Source organism: Hypomesus transpacificus, chromosome 22 (genome assembly GCF_021917145.1).
Source record: "Hypomesus transpacificus isolate Combined female chromosome 22, fHypTra1, whole genome shotgun sequence".
Taxonomy (NCBI): domain Eukaryota; kingdom Metazoa; phylum Chordata; class Actinopteri; order Osmeriformes; family Osmeridae; genus Hypomesus; species Hypomesus transpacificus.
In genome coordinates this window covers 15,004,787-15,029,528 of record NC_061081.1, presented here as the reverse complement: position 1 = coordinate 15,029,528, position 24,742 = coordinate 15,004,787, and the positions used below count along the sequence as shown (strand labels likewise).

General features: G+C 40.9%; 2 protein-coding genes across 2 annotated transcripts; both read left to right on the top strand.

The window, feature by feature from the left end:
- Positions 1 to 252: 252 nt before the first annotated feature.
- LOC124484098 (interferon-induced very large GTPase 1-like) lies at positions 253 to 20,275 on the top strand. Its single transcript, XM_047044813.1, has 5 exons — positions 253 to 465; positions 3,711 to 3,799; positions 5,400 to 5,572; positions 5,701 to 5,940; positions 14,232 to 20,275. Exons 2-5 carry the CDS (start codon positions 3,747 to 3,749, stop codon positions 18,848 to 18,850), a joined length of 5,085 nt encoding a protein of 1,694 aa, XP_046900769.1. The 5' UTR covers positions 253 to 465; positions 3,711 to 3,746; the 3' UTR covers positions 18,851 to 20,275.
- A 1,008-nt stretch (positions 20,276 to 21,283) lies between these two features.
- Positions 21,284 to 24,483, top strand: LOC124484465 (aerolysin-like protein). The gene is given in 3 exon segments (XM_047045384.1): positions 21,284 to 21,301; positions 22,802 to 23,498; positions 23,501 to 24,483. Coding segments are annotated over 3 exon segments (897 nt in total). The 3' UTR covers positions 23,683 to 24,483.
- The last annotated feature ends 259 nt before the right edge of the window (positions 24,484 to 24,742 follow it).

Genomic DNA, 24,742 nt, shown 5'->3' with positions numbered 1-24,742 from the left:
TGTTACGCCCAACACACCACATACCTTTTGAAATCTTATCGCATGTCAATCATTTTCAGCAACTGTCAAGTTGTGACTGTTTAAGGTCGCAGACTTGTTCTAAAACCAATCACCACTCCTCCTTAATGGAGAATATGATCCCAACTCTTTCATTGGTTAAATATATCAAGAGTGTGGGCTGATACCTAAACTTGATGGAAAAAAACTTTCCTTTACTTTGTTTTCTGGCCCTTCCCACTTTTATATAACAAAAAGAACGACTACATTAGTCCACAACACAACCTTCATTAGGTCTAGATCTACTTACACAATATCATAGTGATATGCCATTATTACAGATAGGCAATTATTATACACCTTTTATTTTTTGTCACTGGTTTTAATTTCTTCTTTGCCTATTTATGTGCGTCGTCACAAAAGTGAAAGTTAACTTCGACGGGTGTGCTGTTGTCTAGAGGATTAAAGGTAGGCTCAATAAATTATGTTTTATCTAAATTATCTTGCCAACAATGAGAAAAATGTGAAGCAACTTAAGTAGAAACGACTTAATTGTATTGATAGCGCAGATCTAAATGGTCAAGTGTTGCCTGTTTACCTGTGGATTGCGTTGTAGTTTGGTATGTATTTACGAAATTGAGAGGCCTTCACGACAGAAAGCGTCTACATGTTTTAAGAGCACTCTTATGTGAAGACCTGTTTTAGCCTACACTGCTAATACATATAAAACACAAACAACGCACGTAGGTATGTGACTTATATATGTCGACTATTAAACCAAGGCTTTACGTTTGATTGCAGCTTTGGAAGTTTGTGTGTGGGGGAATGGGGGAGGGTAACCCCCTAATTTTCAAACGGCAGCGACGTTTAAATATTAATAATGTTATGTGACTGGTGGAGTCTGCCTGGTGTGTAATACTGTTCATTCAGTATTTTACTGTTAATGTGTGCCGCTGAGTCGTGTTACTGCACGTACACGGCAACAACTCAGCCTAGCAGGGGAGGGACAAAGTGAGTTTGAGCAAAGTTAGACGGTGTTTGCACAACCACTATGATGTAAAGGGAGTTGTGTACTCAGTGCGGAATGAAACTTAAGTATCGATTGCTAATTTTCATAAATAAAAAAATGCCTCTTCCCGACCAAAATTTTTTGTGGACGGGGCTAAATTGGGCTGGCAGCCAGGCTAACAGTGGTTTGCTCTATAGGTGAACAGAGAAGACAAGTGGCCGCTGCAGAAACGACAGACAGAGAGGCTGGCAGACAGACAGACAGACAGACAGACAGACAGACAGACAGACAGGCAGGCAGGCAGGCAGGGAGGCAGGCAGGCAGGCAGGCAGGCAGGCAGGCAGGCAGACAGGCAGACAGAGAGGCTGGCAGGCAGACAGACAGACAGACAGACAGACAGACAGACAGACAGACAGACAGACAGACAGACAGACAGACAGACAGAGAGACAGGCAGGCAGGCAGGCAGGCAGGCAGACAGAGAGGCTGGCAGGCAGACAGACAGACAGACAGGAGAGAGAGAGAGTGGAGAGAGAGAGAGAGAGAGAGAGAGAGAGAGAGAGAGAGAGAGAGAGAGAGAGAGAGAGAGAGAGGGGAGATAGAAAGAGAGAGAGAGAGAGTGGAGAGAGAGAGAGAGAGAGAGAGAGAGGGGGAGAGAGAGAGAGGGGGAGAGAGAGAGAGAGAGAGAGAGAGAGAGAGGGGAGATAGAGTGGAGAAAGAGAGGGGAGATAGAGAGAGTGGAGAGAGAGAGGGGAGAGAGAGAGAGAGAGAGAGAGAGAGAGAGAGAGAGAGAGAGAGAGAGAGAGAGAGAGAGAGGGGAGATAGAGAGAGAGAGTGGAGAGAGAGAGGGGAGAGAGAGAGAGAGAGAGAGAGAGAGAGAGAGAGAGAGAGAGAGAGGAGAGAGAGAGGGGAGAGAGAGAGAGAGAGAGAGAGAGAGAGAGAGAGAGAGAGAGAGAGATAGGGAAAGGGGGGGGGAGAGAAAGGCAGAGGGGGAGAGGTGAAAAGATTTGGATGTAGAGGGAGAGAGGGAAGGATGTAGAGAAATGATTCCAGGAGGGGAGGGTGGGTCAAGAGGAGGGAGGAGCGGGGTTCCAGGAGGGGAAGGAGGGGGAGGAAGGGGAGGGCGGGGGGAGGCTGGTGTCGGGGTTATTCGAGGAAACTGTTCCAACGCTCAAAATGAGAATGAAAGCACACTCTGCTGTCTCCCCCCTGTCATTATGACCTCACCCTGCAGTTCAGACACACTACTGTAACACAGCCTACAGCCCCACCTGTCATTCAGCAGTACTAGAGGGGGAGGAAGGAATTATGTTACTGTAATTAAGCGTCTACTGCCGCCTGGTGGTGATGAGGGCTACTGCAGAAATAGAAGTGGAACGTCTGACTGAATGTCATGGGCAGGATTTGAAGTCGAACAATTAAACGTGTCGTTCGCTCGTAATTTCTTACTTGGAATGTCAAAAGTCATATTTATAGAGGTACTGAACATTATTCTCCATTGGCACACCGCAATGGGTCACGTTCCCACACTTCATCTAACACTAATTACCTAATTACATCTCCTTCATTAATCAAATAAGTCTAGGATGTGGGATGATACCAGCCCTAAAGCTGACAGGAAAAAACATTGTTGTCTTGGACTCCCCACTTTTATATATAAAAAGACCCTTGTCCACTACACAGTCTTCATTAGGTATAAATCTACTTAAAGTATATTATAGTGATATGCCATTATCACAAATAGGCAATTATTATACACCTGTAAAGTAGGCAGTGGGTATATTATATAATTTTTCACTGGTTACTAAATTGTTCTATTTTCTTCCTTGCCTATTTATGTGCGTAGTCACTAAAGTGAAAGTGAAATTTAACTTTGACGGGTTAAACGTTTCCGTTCGACTTGTCCAGAGGAGTTGGTCAAAGGTAGGCTCAAAAAATTATGTTTTATCCAAATGACCATGCCAAAATAAGAAGATGTGAAGCAACTTAACTCGAAGGGATTTAATTTAATTTAAAAACGCAGTTTAAAATTGTAAAGTGTTGCCTGTTTACCTGTAGATTCTGTTGTAGCTTTTCGTGTATTACGAAGTTGAAAGGACGGCACGTACACACTATATAGCCTAAGTGTGTCATATACTGTGTGTGTCTGCTATAAACCAAGTCCGTAAGTTTGATTTCAGCTTTAGCCATCAGTAGTAAAAAAAGCATTAATTTGAGCCCCCCCAAAAAACAGGAAAAAGGCCTGATAACGGCATGTGCCTGACAGAAGTGCTTGTTCGGGAAAAAATCATACATTTCTCTATAAATCCCAAAAAATGAACATTTATTGTTACGTGTAACGGAGTTATAAATGTAAATGGATTAAATGTAAATAAAGTGTGAGTTTCGCCATAAATAAGCGTGTTTTACTAGTGTTTGTCTTTTGAAGCCACCTTTGGGGATGTGACGTACTGCAGGTCTGCAAGATATATTCATGTGCCGTTGCCATAATCAGACAGAAGAGATATGCCTGTCAGCGATGATGCGTATGTCAACCGTTGTTTGTTTATATAACAGAATAAAGTTGGAAAGCTACAAATCCGTCTCCGTCCCTGACTGCAAGAGAACCGTTACATACGCTACTGCTATAGTGTGAAAACAACAGGTCAGAATCATGGTACAAGGTTGTCATCTGGATATCATATGTTTGTGACTTGCCTCTACAGGCTGAAAACGAAGGGGGGGAGAACAGGAGGAGCAGCATGGAGGAAGCTACGGGTCCTCCTCAGGAGGAAGTGATCTCTCAGTTAAACAGGTGAGACTGACATTAGCGTATGTATTCAACTTCCTGTGCATTTTTACCTTTACAAACCTTACTTTAGCTTAGACTATGTTGATTTCTGATAATAAATAGGCCTAAGTCAACTTGTGGAGTACAGGTCAACTTCAAAACTACCATTTGTAGTTATTATGTAAGTGACTAGAGCATGATAAAACCATGTCTCTGTTTATCTAACTGTTTATCTTCATACATGTCAGAAATATTAATATATCAAGCATAGCACAGTCAGTCGGTGAACAAGTTAAGAAAGCTTTATTGCTTGCGGCCGCAAGGAGACAAAACATCACATGCCATTGTGCTACAAATTTTGTCTGCTAGCATGTTGTGCTAGCAACCTATTTAAATAGAAACGCTCTTGACAGTGATTGGCTAAAACAATGGCATGCAAATGTCCCATGGCTCTTCTTTCATTGGCTCCCTTGCATAGACCTGGCGCGTGTGTGTGCGTGCGTGTTTACGACATCAACCCTGATTGAAACACAACAGGATCTCCAGTCCTGATGTCGTAAAAGCTGCTTGATGGTCACCAGACCTCAGTCTTCCTTCTAGCTCTGTCAAACAGTATCTCCTTTAGTGTCCATCTGGCTGTTGCGTGGCAACGATTTATGTAGGAACTACACTTTGTAGTGGCAGAAGAATGACGGTTTACTATTAAACTATTTTGTTTCTAATTGTTTTTATTTATGAAACCATATCAAATATTTGTAGTAACAGTTTTAGAAAAGAAATAAGCCCTAAGAGGCCGTGTTTTGCGCTGATTTTAGAACAGGTATGGGGGTGTGGAAGGCTGGGTTTGAGCTTCCTCAGGTTGATTCTTAAGAATAAGGCTCAGGGGGGGTTGGGTTCAGTTTCAAATGCAAAGGTTCTTTATTGCATCAGACAAGAAGACACTCATTGAGATTACTCTTCGCTCAAGAGTGACTCTGACATTACAAGAGATTTGATACAATATTTATACATTGAGTGGACATCCCACAATGGTACTTGGACGTGGTTGTTTGTTGAGTCTGTGGTAAGCTTGTTTCCCCTACTTTCGTATCAAGGTCCTAGTTTTAATCTGCCTGTGTTTTCTTTGTCCCATAATGTCAGCCTGACATTGACAGAAGTTTGCCGTGAGTGTCCCCTATACCTAGGTTAATCAATGATGTTGTTGATCTTGGCTATGGGAACAGTCATCCCACTTAGATGACTTATTATTTGCCTCAGCCTGTCTTTCACAAGTAGTTGTTAAAAGGGGGCACCTTTGTACCCTCCTTAGTCTTGTGTCCAAAGATGTTTGTACAGGTCAAGTTTGTGTATTGGCACCAGTTTTCTGGCTTTCCACACAGGGGTTTTCGGCACTCCGCTTCGCGTCAGCCTAACAACTCCCCTTTTCTGTTCTAAAATCAACGCAAAACACGGCCTCTTGGGGCTTATTGCTTAAATGTGTGGATTTTTCTATTTTTAGACACTTAACCACATGTAGTCAAAGTTTGTTGCTTTTATGTTCTCTCCTTTTTAGTATTTTTATTGTTATTACAAGTATTGTATTTGTCTAAGTCTCAATTAAAAGTGTTCCTCTTGCAAATTTTAGATCAGGAGAAGTGCTTTGTGACATTTGTTCAGAAATGGACAAGAAGATGACAGCTGTGGAAACCTGCCTCACCTGCAGCAGCTCCTACTGTGAGAAGCACGTCAGGAGACACCACACTGACGCAAAGCTTCTGACACACACTCTGGTGAAGGCCTCTTCGCCGTCTCCTCCTGGTGAGAGCACATTCCTTAAAGTTGAAGATAAATTAAAACAGTAAAATCCACAGATCTTTAAGACGCATTGATTAACATGAATGAACGTTTGTCTTTTGTAAAAAAAAAAAAAAAAAAACACACACCAGCCAATCCCGTTGTGAGATGCACTGGTGCAACATCTGTCAAACTTTCCTGGGACTGGCCGACTGGCCAACAAAACAGCAAGCACAGTTTCAAGGTGACATGGAACAGTTGGTCTAGTGTTACAAGAGACAACAGAGCAGATATCACTGGTCTCAGTCCTGAGACTGAGTACAGCTTCAGCATCTGCACCACTGATGAGACAGGGCTGGACAGTGACCCTGTCACTGCAAACATACGCACAAGTAAGTACATATTTAGTGTAACCAAGTTTTTTTTTCATAATGTTACAAATATTGGTATAAAAATATATTTTTAACTGCACCAAGTCATTTAGCAGTCGCTCTTATCCAGAGCGACTTACAGTGAGTACAGGGACATTCCCCCAAGGCAAGTAGGGTGAAGTGCCTTGCCCAAGGACAAAACGTCATTTGGCACGGCCGAGAATCGAACCAGCAAACCTTCTGATTACTAGCCCGATTCCCTAACCGCTCAGCCACCTGACTCCCGTGTACAGTAGAATACAATAAATGAATGGTTTTACTTCAGTAAAAATTCAGTTTAAATAATTTTACTTTTGAATCGCGGACACAAATATTTATGAATCATTACTCCTTGACTTTTTACCAAAATGCATCCCGCTTGGTGTAGTGAACACAATTCTAATTCACTGCTGGTAGATAGATACACGTCCTCTGTTTTTGTAGCCAAATAGATTTTGATGTACAAATGCTATTGCTCTGCTATAGTTCGACTCTGCGTAAAACTATGCAGTCCAGAAATGCTGTTACAACTACAAATTTAGTGTTTAGTGTTTTCAACAAATTTTAACGTAAGAAAACATAATAATTGGTGAATCTACAAAACCAAACTAATTGAACACAATACACCCACAAACTTATTGACATAAATCACAACACAACTTTTTATAGGTTAAGCTAGGTGTGAGGAGACCACTCAAAACCCTAACTCTGGGCATGGTACTTCAATCCCTCTCCCAGTAACACAAACAATGATAGCTTCGAGAAGAGTATGCATCCCAAAGGGGCAAATATTTACCATTGTACTTATATACGTATATTTGTATAAAGACCAGAGGCCTGTTCCATAAAGCAAGTTTACCGAATAAGCCAGACTTATGTCAGTTAGTCGGACTCATTTCTAGTTCATTCGGTTCCATAAAGCTAGCTCAACGTAGTTAAAACTCGGTTACTATGGCAACTTAGGCTGCAAAACTAGTCTGGTCCGGGGCAGGCTAACTGTCAGGCTTAGCGTGACTTGGTGCTTAACCAGACGTTCCTGTGACACTGACCCAACGGGAAAACGATTATTTACCATGCATATTCTCATTTTCTTGATCTCATCAGTTCAATATTTACATTTATTCATTTAGCAGACGCTTTTATCCAAAGCGACTTCCACGAGAGAGCTTTACAAAGTGCATAGGTCACTGATAATAACAACAAGATAGCCCCAAAGCATTGCGAGTAGCCAAAACATGAAGCACACATTGTGAACAACCAAAAAATAAGTGCCAAAGGGAAGAACCATAAGAGCATGTAGTTAAACAAGTTACAATTAAACGACATGAACCGCTATAAGTGCAAGTGTACCTGTAGAGAAACAAGCAACAATAAAACAATATATAACAGCGAGTACAAAAATGTAACTCAGTTAACCACAAGAGCAACAAGTCTCTAAGCAAGAGTCATTGTGATCCTTGAGGAAACTAACATCGGGTTAAGGAAATCATTCCCAAGTACCGTTGTACTCCCGGAACAAGTGCATCTTAAGCCTTTTCTTGAAGGTGGAGAGACTGTCAGTGTCTCAGATGGAGGTGGGGAGTTGATTCCACCATTGGGGGGCCAGGCAGGAGAAAAGCTTGTGTTGAGACCGGGCGGTCTTGAGCGGTGGGACCACCAGGCGGTTGTCTGAAGACGACCGTAGGTGGCGGGTGGGGGTGTAAGGCTGCAGGAGAGACTTGATGTAGTCGGGTGCAGTCCTGTTCAATGCTCGGAAGGTCAGTACCAGGGTCTTGAATCTGATACGGGCCGTGATGGGTAGCCAGTGGAGAGAGATGAGGAGCGGGGTAACATGGGAGCGTCTGGGTAGATTGTAGACCAGGCGGGCCGCTGCGTTCTGACTATCCCTAAAGAGCTAGTACAACTGTTTCCTATAATTAATAAATAATCCATGCTTGAATAAATATGATTGGTTGAACATCCTAAAACAAACATCAATGCTGATCACTCCAAATAAATGGTCAATTTTAATAATAGACCAATTATTTGTTTGTAAACATTCGGGATGCGCGCGCAACGTGGTTGCAGAAAACCGAGAAAGGATAGCATTTTAAATGGCAAAAGGACCACACGGATAATAAAAATAGTTAGATTTAAAAAGGCCAAAAAGGTCGAGGAGGACAGCCTTTAAGAGAGACAGTGATTACCCATTGATCTCCTGACCAGAATTTGATTTGGGTCACGAAAGTCTTGAAATTTGAGTGAGAATGTCGCCCGGTACAGACCGCATAGTCGAGCGGCAACCATATCTTCACGTCATGTCACAAAGTTAATAATTTTACAGTTTTACAGTCAATTTTACATCTAAAAGGTCGAGCAGGGCAGCTTTCAAGGTATATGCGAATTCTGCTTTTACCCAGCTAGTCTGATTATTTTTCTGATTTGTTTAAACTGGCAATCTGAGTGAGACTGCGTCCCCTTCACTGTTTTGACGTTAGCCTCAGTCAGAGTCGCTCACTGGCAGTGTGCACAATGTTGTATTTCACTCCATTATACACCAGAAACGTCAGGGAGGACTGCCGAATGTAGATACGAGCCTGATGAAGATAGCCAGAATCTCGGATTTCTTTAACCGAGTCTGTTTCATTCGTCATTTGCCGGAGAAAGCGACCTCCGTTAGCCAGGCTAGTTTTGCCCGATCACTTGGTCAGGCTATTTAAGGGTATCGGGGTCCAGTGACTTTTGTGCATAGACAAGTGAAACGTAAATGTATTTGTCCAAAGGACAAGAGCCTCAAAAAGTTAATATCAAGCCCTGCAATCCAGTGGCCAGAGATATATGATGACCTGATCGACACTCCAAGTGTAATAGACCGGGGAGAAGTTCGTCTTTTACAACCGACATGCGCAGTTGAGCCTGCTTGACAGTTGTGTGACGTAGGGTGATAATTGGTCTATTAGAACATCACCTGAAGCCCTGATGCAGTTTCCTCAGCCTGCTCTACATCTGGAGTGTTTTCATGCCATCTTTCCTGCATACAAAATGGTTCTTTCATTTTGTAGCCTTTTCCTATGGCTAGCAAGTTTAACCCTCCTACCATATTGTATACAGTGTTATTTGGACATTAATAATCAAATAATGATTCATTATATTTGAATAACCAACATTGTTAACTTATTCACATTTTCAACTGGTTTTTCCAGCACCTGTCTAGCAATGCAGTGACAGTCGATCAACTGTGAATTCGTCCTAGGCTAGACTCCTAACCTTGGTTGAAAGATTAGCTACAGAAGCTAGGTTTAGCTGTAACAATATCCTGGGTAACATATAATATCACCAGTTAATACTTTTTACACAGTAGAATCTGCATTTGAAAGCCTGGTCACTACCACTGCTAGTGTGTCTAGTTATTTAGCCTGACTTACACAGCTTTTTGAAAAAGCTTTGTATGTCCCCTTTCTTCTTCTTAGGTGGAGGCATATCTGATCTACAAAGCACAAAGAGGGGCAAACATGTACATAATGAAGGGCAAAGGGAATATTAAAATGTGTTACTCTGGCCTTTTATGTATGTATTGTCGGCAGACAGCCCTGGTAAGTTAGCTAGCTGTACCGTTGTCGCCGACACAACCGCTAGCTTGTCTGCCACTGCCAGTGGACTAGCAGCTGGGTGGAGTCCAGGGACGGACTGGGGGGAAAAAGTGGCCCGGAAGTTTTACTGTCAGACCGGCCCACTCAGTAAACGGTGCGCAGCCCACTCAAAACACGTTGTCCACTCAATGCATGTATCGACCAGTCATTGGCCTACTTGGAAAAATACCTATATACACTTAGCATTATTTTGGATGATTACAAAGGAATTACATCATATATGTTGAATTTCTTACGTTAAACTTCCGTTTAACGTGAAGTTTGTAAGAACACATTTCAGAAGACAGGTCAAAAATCGGCACCATGAGTGTGAATACAGATATTAAGGAGCAGTATAAATATCAGTCAGTGAATCTAGACTGCAAAAGGTCTAAGAGCAATTTTTACGTATTCAAGCTGTGACGTGCAATAATATGAGATGCTGGCGATGTCAGAGGGCCGGTTGGTAATGGAAGTCAGGGTTTTTCCTACATAGAGAAAATTTTGGTGCGTGCCAAAGCCGTTTTCCAAGCGCCAATGACAAATCCCGAGCGCCAAAGGCAAAAAAACCTGTGTTCATCACGCGTGCAATGAATGTCAGCGAATATGTTCTCAATAGTATGTTTCAAGTAGGCTACAGCCGAACCCTCGTTCTGTTTTGATCAATAATAATCAAGTTGATAAGCGTGTGTTCTTGTCTTATCAATACACAACTGTAAAGTGCGCGAATGGACAGAGCGGCCACTAAACTGTCATTCCGCTGCGATGGCCAGCCCGACGTGCACGAATAGTACACCTGTAGCCTACAAATGCTAATTACATTTCGACTCAAAATGCTGACAAAAGTTTGATTTACGATTGCAAACGCAGCCTCGTTTCTTAACCTGGAATGATAACATATAGTGCAGTGTTTCCTCTATGGTTACATTTCTGCTGTCACGGTATTAGAAATCAGGCTGTACAAAAGTTTAGTCCGTATATCAGCAGTGAGTGCTTGTCGGAGAATAGCACGGACACGCGCTTCACACCGCAGTTGAGATTGCGCGTGTGCGTCCTTGAGAACGTATAACTTATGTTGTCAGTTCTTAAGATCGTTATTGTATAAGTCTATAGTTCTTGCAAATTTAAATCAAGTTAACTGGTGATTTTCGTTGTTTGTATTCTTCCCCTGCTAGCTAAATTGCACATGTCTGTTGATTTGATAGCGATTGCTGCCCTTTCTCATGTTTGTATTTTAGGTGCATTATTATCCTGAAGTAGTTTTATTTAATAACAAGTGGGTATATTGTTAATATTTGCTACAGAATGCTTAACCTATCAAGATCAAATGAAGCAGGCAGTGTACATGCTTCAGAGTGGCCTACCTTAATCGATAGGCTAGGCTACTGACCATTTACAATAAGTTGTTACGTCAATTATTAATTGGCAGCATTTATGCCATTTAAAACATACTTTATAACTTTATAAAGTTCCATGTGAGGGCGCTAACGAGCGAGTGCAGAATGAATGGAGGTCTATGGAGCTATACCCCTCAAAATCCACTTTTCTCAGGATATAATTTTTTGTCTAGTAATTTGAATTCTAAATTCATAAGGGGAGGCAAAAAAAAATACACACTGGAAGCTGTCAGATTGTTTTAAAGTCGCCTTTCTGTTCTAAAAAGCCTTTGAAAATGTCATTGACGTCATACACATCGTACGACCAGACCTACTGCTTTACGGCAAGCTCTGGTCACTTAATTTTTTTTCTCAGGGCATCGTCAACACAGCTCACAGGTTAGGCTCTCCCTGTCAATACACATGCTAGAAAGAGTTTTGGCTTGCTAATGTTGTTGCTAATGTTGCTAATGCTCTGACATTCTGATTCCGCTTCGGATGCCATCAAGCGGGAGCTCTGGTCGTATCAGTCCTTCTCTAACCAATCAGCATTCATAAGCAGAATGCTAGCGTGTTATGGGCAACAACATCTCACCCTGTAAGAAATCAAAAAGACATAAGTACTCGTTCATTCAACTTTCGACCTATAATCCATGTTGAACATAAAAAACTACAATAAAATCGGAGATTTCTCAACGACAATCAGGCGAAAGAGACAAATTTAGCCGTTTAGCTCCATAGACTCCCATTCAACATGCACTCGCTCGCGTTCTGCCCCAGTGGAAATCTGGTGGAACTGCAGCCAAATTCGGTACAATGGGGCTTAATCATAGAGTTAATATAACTAGACAAGCTACTTTTGTCTTCCAAGATGGCGTCCCCATTCATTTCTATGAAAAGTGCTCAGTGGCGCAGTGAGGCAAGCGAGAGCGCAAGACTGGACGCGGCCATCTTTCCACATCCGTGTCTTCAGGTCTAGCTTTAAACAGTGGCTCTTTTTTCCCTCGCTCCGAGACCTCGTGCACGCTTGCAACTAGCTGTACACGTCATACAACGTCTATGCTTGCGACAACCAGATTTATATGGTTACGAGCGTGTGAGCTAAGGCATTGCAGTTGCAGAATCTATGGGCAGAATGGGGTACAAGTCCGATAAGAATCAGACACATGATGCAAACTTAACGGAAATGTATTCTATTCCTTTCACTTGTTTTTTAGAAATAGGCTATAGGGCTAAATATAGGGCTATTCTAGATGGATCTCATCACATATGTTGCTTTTTTTCTTTGTGATATGAGTATGATTTTGTATCGGATTAAATAAACTGTTAACATGAACAGCTCCGTCGTTGTTCTCGCCAGGCAAAGAAAGCTTAATAGTTATTTTGGTAACTAAAATCCTCCATAATGCAGACTTACTATAGCTTACTGTCAACTTTATATTCAAATGAAATGCCACAAAATTCACACTGCCTTCAATTTCACATCAGTGTCGAAATGTGACCTGTGTTTTATATGTTCAACCTAGAAAACCAAACGTCTATTAATGGATATAACGTGATCTAACAAGACGTGTTAATAATGTAATAAATAAAAGCTCGAGAAGAGTGTCTAAAATATACTTTATTGAACATTTGCCTTTGAAAGGGGCATATTCATAAAACCATATAGGCTACAAGACGTTTCCATCAGATGTAAGTGGGGGTGAAACATATAGAGTCACTGAGGACCTTCATTGTCCCACAAAAGCAGTCTGGCTTGATGACACAATCAAAAAAAGAATAATGGGTGTGTTTAACAAAAGCTTCTAAAGGCAAGACTAATATTATTTAAATATATATTCCTATTGTGGTTAACAGTTAAAGTATTAATCTTCGTCTTTGCTCCATGTCAATAATCTATGCTCGCGCTTAACATAATATATTTGCCATCATGTCATGAACGTTTTTATGAAAAATCAGATCTGTTTTAAAATAACGGGAATAAACTATATTAACAACATTTCATGTATGTGTGACAACGATTTGCTAAACTTGCTACAACAAGGCAGGCAACTCAAGCCATTTCTCCCTGTGCTCATTCAAATAAGTCTATGGCTCATTCAGCTCAATGTAAATCGGCTACCGGCCAATGTGAACTTTTGTGCTCGTGCCCTGTTAGTATCCGCGAGCACATTTGCAGGCAACTTTTATTGACGTAGGCAAATAAATGGGGTGCTAGTTTACCCATTTCGGATTGGTTTCAAACTTAGCAAAAATCAGGAAAAATTATTCTATGAAAAAGCTAGTAGTATGAGCCAGGTTCGAGAATCGAACAAAAATTATTGGGGGAAATGGTTTTGTAAATGTTGACTGGAGTTAATAGAATAAAAACGACCGGAAGACACGGGAACCTAACCGTACATGCAATACCACCTACATCCACCGGGGCCGTTGCTTCAAGCCAAGGGGCGAGGGGTGGGGGCTTGGGCTTAATAGGGAGTGGCAAGGCTCTCCTTAAACAGGCTCTGGTGGAGTACTCAGACAGGTATCTCCTGATCTTCCGGATGTTGTAGAGGGTGAATCTACACGACCGGGAGACCGCAGCAATGTGGGCCGTGAGGGAGAGCTCGTATACAATATGTTCAACATTGATAGAAAATAAACTTAAATAGCCTACAACATTTAGTCTAATGCATTAAACGATGATGAACAATGATTTGATACACGCCAAGTTAAACGTAGCCTATGGCTAGCCTAGTTTTTGATTTCAAATGTTTAGGCATCAGGCATAGGCCTATCTTATCCGAGTATAATTATCATAGCTATATAGTTGTTAACAGTAGTCTACAATTGCAAAACAAACCTAAATCCATAGGCTACATTTATATCCTCCATTTCTCCGACACAACCATGTTAAAAAGTTAGACTACTGGATAACGTATTGATTAATAGTAGGCTACTTATTTAAAACAATGTACAAAAAGTTAATTTAAAAGGGGTGGGTTAATTTAGAGGGGTGTCTGTTTTTGAATCAACAAAGTAACTAAAGGTCTAAAAAAGGACCTCGACCTACGTAGCCTATTGTTCACGTCAATCATGGCGTGTCATTTCATTTTGATGAAGCGGTGGATGAGGGAGCTGTCATAGTACAAGGCTTAAAGGGAACGTTCTTTCTGGAAGAAGTCACGTGGCCGTGTGCATCACTTAATGGCATATATCATATGGTTCTATATGTGAACAATGTTAGAAAATGTGCAAAATGTTTCAATACTTCAGTAACTCATGAAAGCATGTTTCTTTTCTATTACAGAATGCATCTTGAACTCATATCTGAAGACACTGGGACTGGAACAGTCTCATGGAAAGGAATTAACACTAAATAAAATGCTTGCTATCAATGCCCAAATGATTTATACAAAATGTGTTTCAACTCCTAAATCACAATTGGGTTTTTTTCTTAGAGAATTGATGAAAGCTAATGTGTCAGCACGAGATAAGTTAAGTAATCTGTCTGATGAGAAAGATCTGGTGAATCCACTAGACCTCATAACTGCTCTGTTCTGGTGCTCAGATCATTTCCTGCAGCAGGAGATTGCCCTTAAAATGTCATTGTGTCAGTTTGCTGTTCCTCTGCTTCTGCCCAACTGTGAGACAAAACCGATCACCTTGATGTTGTGGGCCATGAGGGACATAGTGAAGAGGTACAAAACTCATTCAATGGACCAAAACGAGTTTGTTGAGGACAGCATTGTGCTTGCTAACCTTCCCATGGTGTCTTTTGTCAGACTTGGGTACAGCAGCTTGTCAAAATCTGAGCTACTAAATAATGTGTTAAGCAAATCTCAGCAGAACAATTGTTCCTTTGTTCACCGAAACATGGCAGGAGGCAACAGTCCAAGACAGATCTCAGACGGGTTAGTAGAAATAACCTGGTACTTTCCCTGTGGAAACCCAAACACTGATGTGTTCTCAGAACCTGTGGCTGTGGCTAATCTTCGTGGAGATATCCAGGACTTTCCAACCCAGTTTGAGTTCCTCTGTAAAACATCAGCTGCAGTGTTTGTGTTCTGTGATGGTTTCAGCTTAGACAGTCATGTGTTGAACTCCAAGCACCTGACAGATCGACAGTTCTTTGTTGTCAGTAACACTGAAGCAAAGAGCTATGATGCAGCTGCATTTGAACTTCTGCAGCTAAAACCATCTGCACACATTAAGAAAGACGGTAAAATGAACAATGTCCAGCTTGTTCAGAAGCTCCACTCTGTTGTCACAGAAGTTGTGATGGCAAACCCAGTCAAGTTCTCTGTGGAAAAGATGGCAAAAGAGACAAAGAAGTTGAATATATATGTGGACGAAGATTTTGAACTCTGTCAGGCTGGAAAGGAGAACGCATGTTCAATCACTGACCACATTTCTGACATATCAGGCTTCAAGATTAAAAATCTTCCACTGCATGGACAGATATTACAAGACTTAGTCAAGATTGAGAGAGAGCAAAGTAAGTTGAAAAATGCAGGTACAACTGATTTTGAACGCTACAAAGATGAACTCATGCTGAAAAAAGAAGAACTAAGGAAAAAGCAAGTCAGCCACGCTACGACAGACATCATGCCCAAATTCATTCATGCTTTGAAGGAATCAAGAGTGTGCACCTTTTTCCTCAAGTGGATGAAGATCAACCTGGATAATCTTTCAAGAGCATGCCTATCCAATCTGAAAGAGAAGTACAAAAGTCTTTGTGGAAGCTCTCCTGTTGACCAGAAAGCACTTTCTGCCTTGGAAAACACAATTTATTTAAGCTCCCTGGGGACAGAACACTTCCTGAGAGAGTTGGGACAGCTGTACGAGTCAGCTCAGTCACTGCCAGAGGATCATCCCACTCTCCAACAATATAAACATCTGCCAAGAATCTGTGCACAGGTGATGTTGGATGGCTTTCCATTGGAGCTGATAGATGGAGATGCATCGTACATCCCAATGAAGTGGATATCAGATGTGTTGAGAGAACTTCACAGCTTGACCTTCAGTAACAGCAAGGTCAAAGTGATCACAGTGTTGGGGGTTCAGAGTTCAGGGAAGTCCACTCTCCTGAACACCATGTTTGGGATCCAGTTTGCCGTCAGTGGTGGAAGATGCACTCGAGGAGCCTTCATGCAGCTGATCAGAGTGGAGGAGGATCTGAAGGAGCAGCTGGGCTGTGACTTCATCATGGTCATCGACACAGAGGGGCTGAAAGCTCCACAGCTGGCACAACTGGTCAACAGTTATGAACATGACAACGAACTGGCCACTCTGGTTGTAGGCCTCAGTGACATCACAATCATCAACATTGCTATGGAGAACGCTACAGAGATGAAAGACACCATGCAGATTGTGGTCCATGCTTTTCTCAGGATGAAGGAAGTGGGGAAGAAGCACATGTGTCAGTTCGTACATCAAAACGTCCCAGATTGTTCTGCACATGCTAAAAATGCCAATGACAGAAAGCTCCTCCTGCAGCAACTGAATGAGATGACCGAGGTGGCTGCCAAAATGGAAAGGAAAGAGCACAATAAGGGGTTCACTGACATCATGGATTATGATCCTGAGAAGCACAGCTGCTACCTCCCAGGTCTGTGGTTTGGTAATCCACCCATGGCTCCTGTCAACGCAGGCTACAGTGACGCTGTGAGTGAGCTGAAGGAAAGCATTATTCAGAGGTTGATTGATCTGAAAACCCCTGTTGTCTCAATCCTACAGTTCTGTGAATGGACAGAAAATGTGTGGAATGCAGTGAAGCATGAGAACTTTATCTTCAGCTTCCGTAACAGTCTTGAGGCTGATGCCTACAACAACATCTCAGTGGAGTTCAACAGGTTCGATTGGACCTTCCGAAATAACATCCAAGTTTGGGTGCGTGAAGCGGAGACGGAGATATCAAACTGTGCTCCTTCTGGCCTGGACACTTTGAACAAGAGGCTTAAAAATGACGGTACAGTGAAATTACAGGCAGAGTTGAGTCAAATGCAGAAGATGCTGGATGATTATTACAAGAAAGCTGGTAAAGATGTTCACTTCATTGAAAGACACAAACAGAGCTTTGTTAACAGCACCAAAGCACTTCATGATGACATTGAAAACTCAGTGATTCACAAACTTCAACTGGCTGTTAACAGCAAGCGAAGCATGGCTAAAATAGAAGATCTCAAAAAAAGCCATTCTTCCTTCATCGAGCAGCAGGTGCTGAAACTGCTTAAGGAGTGCAAGAGCAAAGGAATTCAAATGAATTCTGAAGAACTGGACTCAGCATTTAAAGAAACATGGAAAAAAACTGTTGATTCACTGGACATCTGTAAACTTGAAACACAAGACATTGAGTCAGACATACGAATAACTTTGACCAAAAACATAAAGAATAAAGCAGGTGCATTTCAAATCCTTAAAGTTATCAAACGCTTAGATGACCAATCCTCTGAAATTGAAGTTGCACCTGGAAAATCGGCATGGAACTGGTTAACAAAACATTTTAAAAAGCAAGACAAAAATCAGTATGAGCAATTGGCATCCAGCATAATTGGAGAATGTAAAAAATCAATTGCAAATCGAGTGGAATCAGGCTCAGATTACAACAATATGGATGCATTAGATGTTCTCAAAGTGTGTGACACGATTCTTGATAAGAACGAGAACATAGATGTAGAGTTTGAAGCTAAACTAAAGATCAACATTTGTGCACATGCATCACGGGAATATCAGAAAATGCACAAAGCTTTCATTGAAGACAAAGATCCTCAGAGGTCGCTGGACGAATTGAAACCCAAGTTCCTCGATGCCTTCAAGGATCTGTTCTTTGAGAGAGATCAATGTGAGAAAAAGGCAGAGGAATTTACCAAAGTCTGCTTAGAGCCTGCAGTGGTAGATTATGTCAATGCCTCTTTGGGTCCAGACATTGTGAAAACAATGGTGCATAGAGAAATACAAGGAAATGAAGACCTTGATTTAAGGACCCGTACCTTTTTTGAGTTTTCCTTACTAAAACTGCTACTCTTAAAGGATGATTTTGAATATTTTGTGAGTTATACAGGTGATTTTACGTATCAGCAGTTTGTTAAAACCTCAATTGTTGAAAACATTTTGATTTTTTTCTCTAAAAATAAATCGTTCATCAATTGCTTATTAAAAGAAGAACTGAAATGTATCACTGACAAAATAGAGCAGGTGATCAAGACGGTTGGTTCTGAACCTCCATTTAAAGATGGAGAAACAATTTCAACCATATCTGCTTGCTCTTTCATCGACTGCATCTGCAGCAAACTGAACAAGGATCTGAGCTTTCCCCAAGATAGGCTCGACGTAGTCGTACTTTTGAACAACGCCAAGGGGCCGCTATTTCTAGATCACCTTAAAACTTGTGTCGAAAACTTGAAGAAATCCCTTGAAAAAGAGTTTAACAAAGACATGGATGTGAAGGCCAAGCTGAAGCAGCTTCCCATTAAGCCCCAGGATGTGATCTTTGACGACATCATTGGTTGTGGAAAATTGTGTCCGTTCTGCAAAGCACCTTGTGAAGCAGCACAGCCCGGTCACAAGGAGCATTTTGTTACCATCCACAGACCAGAGGGGATAGGAAAATATATGTGGGATAAATCAAAACAACTTGTGACTGACATATGTACCTCCTTAGTGACCAGTAAGGTGATGTTTAGGTGCAAAGATACAAAAGATGAGTGGCATCCATACAAAAACTATCGGTCAATATACCCAGACTGGCGTATTCAACCAGACTCCAGCGTTGAAGATTCTGACTACTGGAAATACGTATTTGCAAAGTACAACCAACAGTTTGCAGATAAGTATGAAGCCAAACCTGCTGACATACCTCCTGGCTGGAAGAGAATCACCCTGGAGCAGGCCATGGAGAGCTTGAAGAAGACTTACAGACAAAAATAGCCAAGTGTCAAAGTCACCTCAGTGATGTGGGACAAAAGTAGGAACAAGATAAAGAGTCACTCAATCCATCCGTGGATGAGAGAGAATTAGATGCTGATGACACATCTGAATCAGAATGTAGTTGTGATTTTTTTTTAAAATGTTTTACATGATTTCCTGCCAAGTACCACATATGGAGAATTACCTGAAAAGGTCATATACTTTACATATGGACAATCCTTCGTGCAATTTTTTTTTGTTCCTAGTTTCGGTTTCCTGACAGTATACAATAGTAAGTTTTCAATTATAGAATGCCAAGAAAATGGCATTTCATACAGTTCCTGGAACTGAAAATGGATGTTTAACACAGAACAATACATTAAATGCAGGCTTTTTGTTTAGTAATGTATAGGCTTGGCTTTGACACAGAGCCAGATGGTGTGGAACCAGAGTGATGACTCATCAGAACGATACTTAAGTCATGAGCATCAGAGTCACCTAAGTCATCTGCTGTTTAAGGAGTGAAACAGATTAAGGTTTGATGACACAGTCCTCATCACATGACAAGAATGCACACATTTATGGAACATACAGCATTAACTCAGGACACATTACTAAAAGAGTTGAACCCTCAGTCTATTTTCTGTGAACGTTTGTTCACTTATTGTTTTCCTAGGCATTCCCTAGGACAATAGGCAGTAGATGTTGTAAAATGTATTTTACCATGTGACACGTCACACATTATTCTGCTTTCTCTACTGTTTCACATTGTTAATATGGACATTGATGATGGTGACTTCACCACATCACGTACTGTTTTCATTTGCTTTGGAATTATTCTGATCTACATATTGATGTGGAAATATAATTTTCTTCTGTTGTTATTACAGTTGTAGCTCATATTGACTAAACATTTTGTTTTGATAACTTTCCAATGAGTTTTGGTACACCATTTGTAGCTGTATGTATGAGGTGTAGGCACTGGCTATTAGCTGGACTCAGGAAACTCTATTTTACTGTACATTAGATGACTTCAGTTTATTCCTTCTTGTTTGATGTGCAAGAGCCTGTTCAAATACTATATACACTTACAATTTGTATTTCCATAATGTCCATGTTAAGTTTCTTTCTGTGTTCATCTTCTATACTCATTACAGTTTATTGTTGCTTTTAATTAAATTACCATATTTGTAGAAGATCTGTGTCCTATTGGAATAAATGTTTAGTTTAATAGTTAATTTCTCTTTTCTTTCTCAATGTTTTTTTCTTGTTGATACATAGGATACATATAAGTGGTGAACGTTTTTTTGTATATAGTCCTACAGTAGGCCTATATTTAAAAAATTCATTGTAACAATAACTACTCTATATCTTTCTTTGCAAATATAACCAGTTTAAACAAAGCATGTGTGAAGTTAATTTTCCCGCAATAAAACTGTCAACACAGTGTATAACTTGATTCAGTTTTATTCAAGTGACATGTGACCAAAGTAAAAAGGAGTGTTGAGGGAGAACCAGACATCCCTAGTGTGCAGGTCATGATGTTAGTGTGTCAGTGGTCCTCCATGATGTTAGTGTGTCAGTGGTCCTCCATGATGTTAGTGTGTCAGTGGTCCTCCATGATGTTAGTGTGTCAGTGGTCCTCCATGATGTTAGTGTGTCAGTGGTCCTCCATGATGTTAGTGTGTCAGTGGTCCTCCATGATGTTAGTTTGTCAGTGGTCCTCCATGATGTTAGTGTGTCAGTGGTCCTCCATGATGTTAGTGTGTCAGTGATCCTCCATGATGTTAGTGTTTCAGTGATCCTCCATGATGTTAGTGTGTCAGTGGTCCTCCATGATGTTAGTGTGTCAGTGATCCTCCATGATGTTAGTGTGTCAGTGGTCCTCCATGATGTTAGTGTGTCAGTGGTCCTCCATGATGTTAGTGTGTCAGTGGTCCTCTATGATGTTAGTGTGTCAGTGGTCCTCCATGATGTCAGTGATCCTCCATGATGTCAGTGGTCCTCCATGATGTTAGTGTGTCAGTGGTCCTCCATGATGTCAGTGATCCTCCATGATGTCAGTGGTCCTCCATGATGTTAGTGTGTCAGTGGTCCTCCATGATGTTAGTGTGTAAGTGGTCCTCCATGATGTTAGTGTGTCAGTGATCCTTCATGATGTTAGTGTGTCAGTGATCCTCCATGATGTTAGTGTGTCAGTGGTCTTCCATGATGTTAGTGTGTCAGTGATCCTTCATGATGTTAGTGTGTCAGTGATCCTCCATGATGTTAGTGTGTCAGTGATCCTCCATGATGTTAGTGTGTCAGTGGTCTTCCATGATGTTAGTGTGTCAGTGATCCTTCATGATGTTAGTGTGTCAGTGATCCTCCATGATGTTAGTGTGTCAGTGGTCCTCCATGATGTTAGTGTGTCAGTGATCCTCCATGATGTTAGTGTGTCAGTGGTCCTCCATGATGTTAGTCACACCACTGGTCAGAACTCACTCAAACACTGCAACATACTGATACAACTTCAGGATTTCTATCAATTCAGATAATGCTGGAATCGGTTTCAAATCTGTTACAAAATATGTTTTCTTATCCAATATGTTCTTTAACCTCAGACATGCAAAACATTCGTGAATTTATTCGATAATACAGTAGATAGAAATATATGTTAATGTATTTACTTGAGAGTGGACCCAGGCCCTGATTGGCTGTACTCATACAACATCATTTGATACATGGGAATGTTTCTTTTATTGCAAAGACAAAAGAGACACCAGCAAAGTATTTCTAAAATGTATCAGATGAATTACAGCAGAGAACACTATGTAGCATCAGATGAATTACAGCAGAGAACACTATGTAGCATCAGATGAATTACAGTAAAGAACACTATGTAGCATCAGATGAATTACAGTAGAGAACACTATGTAGCATCAGATGAATGACAGTAGAGAACACTATGTAGCATCAGATGAATGACAGTAGAGAACACTATGTAGCATCAGATGAATGACAGTAGAGAACACTATGTAGCATCAGATGAATGACAGTAGAGAACACTATGTAGCATCAGATGAATGACAGTAGAGAACACTATGTAGCATCAGATGAATGACAGTAGAGAACACTATGTAGCATCAGATGAATGACAGTAGAGAACACTATGTAGCATCAGATGAATGACAGTAGAGAACACTATGTAGCATCAGATGAATGACAGTAGAGAACACTATGTAGCATCAGATGAATGACAGTAGAGAACACTATGTAGCATCAGATGAATTACAGTAGAGAACACTATGTAGCATCAGATGAATTACAGTAGAGAACACACCGAAGAAGACTGAGTCTAAACAAGACACGAAACATGTTCAGGAACAGTTAGTCGACACAAAAAGACAGTCAAAAATGACACCCATTTGTAACACAAAAACATGACATGGTGAATGTATACATTAAAGTCTTTTTATTCCATAGAAATGGAAAGCTCAAATTGCTATGCAAATTGTATTGATATTAAAAGCTGGCATTTTTTATACAAAAGTCAGGTCAGTTACTACCTGAACCTGCAGTTTAACTGATTCATTCAATTGATGTAGAATTGTTTTGTGCTTTAAAACATTTAGCATTATTTCATAATTTACAGCTTTAGAGCTAGAATGTAGCTGCCAGTTTAGAGATTTGGGACTTTGGGTCAAAATTGACGTATTCCTTTGAGATTGAGAGGAGTGGTTGTTGACATCTATATAATTCTGACATCTTTGCCATTTATCTGCGCATCCAAGCTATTGTTCTGGTTGGTTCTGTAATCTTCTGTCACTTGTTGTCATCCAAGATGAGCCCTTTTAGGTTTCCCCCAACAGGCCTGTTCTACCTGTTATCTGAAACACAGAATCTCAGGTTGGCACTAGGGTGAAACATCAACGTATTTGATGGGCCAGTTAGATAAAGACACAAACTGAGAAACACTGTCGGCTGATTTAGGTAAGTTCTGATTTAACTGAATGGTTTAGCAGCCAATTTTGTTTAAATGGCTGGCAGGTGAAGGCTGTGAAGGTTTGGCTAACTGATGGGCGAAGCCAACAGTTTGGAAATGAAGCAGGAAAGTTTTCTGAATTTACCTTTAAAGATGGAGAGCATTTTACCAAGCTTTCTCTGTGGGGAAATGGAGCAGGAACACGTTTGGGTGCCATCAAATTCCAAACTAGTCAGTCACGGGAGTTCAATGCTCACATGACTGACTGGGGGTTGAAAACTGAGTACCCTGTTGATGTTGGCTCTGGGATCTGCATTGGAGTCTTTGGAAGGGCTGGTTCAGACACGGATGCCTTGGGTTTTAAATTCATTAACACCATCAAGTCTACCGTAATGAAAAATGTCCACTACCCCACACTGCATGATGTTATACCCCAGGTGGCTATTAGGGAAATCAAGTCCATGACTTACAAAAACGAATCTACTGTCACTCAAGAACACAAAATTGAAGCGTCTGAAAAAATCACCAAAAAATCATCGTGGTCTGTGACCAACAAGTTAGAAGCAAACTTTCACTTTGAAATAAGCGCAGGAATCCCTGAGGTAGCAGAAGTCTCTGGTGGGTTTGGCTTCACTGTGGGAACTGAAAGCACACATAGCTTAGAAGAAGAAAAATCTCATACTGAGACTCTGTCCTTCCCAGTTAAGTACCTGCTGGGAAGACTGTAAATATTGACATCACGATTGGTAAAGTTACAATTGATCTCCCCTACACTGGCAGACTGGAAATGACCTGTTACAATAACAGTGTTCTGAGTTTTAACACCAGTGGAATCTACAAGGGCCTTACTTACACAGAAGCAAAAGTGGTTACAAAAGAGATTCCTTAACCTGTTCAGAATTCAAATGTTACTGTCAAATACATGAAAAAACTGGTAGAAATACATGAAAAACTTTAAATTGCAAGAAAAAAAGACAAATTTGGTAATTTAGCTTATTTCCCGTCTCCATGACTGCCCTGTACTCTGAGGGCATCCAAGTCTGAACTAGGTGTAGGCCTAGTGGTAGTTTCTGATGGTACGATTCCTCGTCATTATTTTCTAAAGGCTACGTGTGTTAATTTTGATCTGATGTCAGTGTTCCCACATTCAATTGTTGTGATACATGTGTTGGCTTATGTTAGAATTCCGTCATTTTCCCACAGTAAAAAACGATAACTGTGACTCGCGCCAAACCCTTTGTAATGTGCAGCAAACAGGTCTCTAAAAGCAGTAGGCCTACTTAATGGTATGAAAGCATTTAATCCATGCTTACACAGAGCGTAATGCATTAGTACATCACAGGTGGAGTAGCGCTACTTTTGCTTCCTTCTGAGCTTCCGTAGGCTACTGGGATGACAACAAAACACTTTCAATAATGATGATGTCATTTTCCTTTGTGAATGGATTGATAAATAATTACAGTACAGATTACTCCAGGGTTGCCTGGAGTCGTGTTGGGTTGCGGTGTTGCTTTAATGTTTGCTTATGCTCATGTCACTAATATTTTACTAATCGGGGGATCTTTATTGGGAGGTGTATGAATCTATTCTAACAATTAAAATATGTGAAAAGTAAAATGGGAGTCAGATGGCTGAGCGGTTAGGGAATCGGGCTAGTAATCAGAAGGTTGCGAATTCGATTCCCGGACGTGCCGGGATGACGTTGTGTCTTTGGGCAGGGCACTTCACCCTACTTGCCTCAGGGGGAATGTCCCTGTACTTACTGTAAGTCGCTCTGGATAAGAGCATCTGCCAAATGCTTAAATGTAAATGTAAAATAGTTCATGGAATTAAAGGGAAATTTCTGGTGAAATTATAGTAATACATGGTAAAGCGAATTTCAGTATTTTTTTACATTATATCCATGTTTTTAATTTGACAGTACTTTTCTGTTTTTCAACACCACTGTT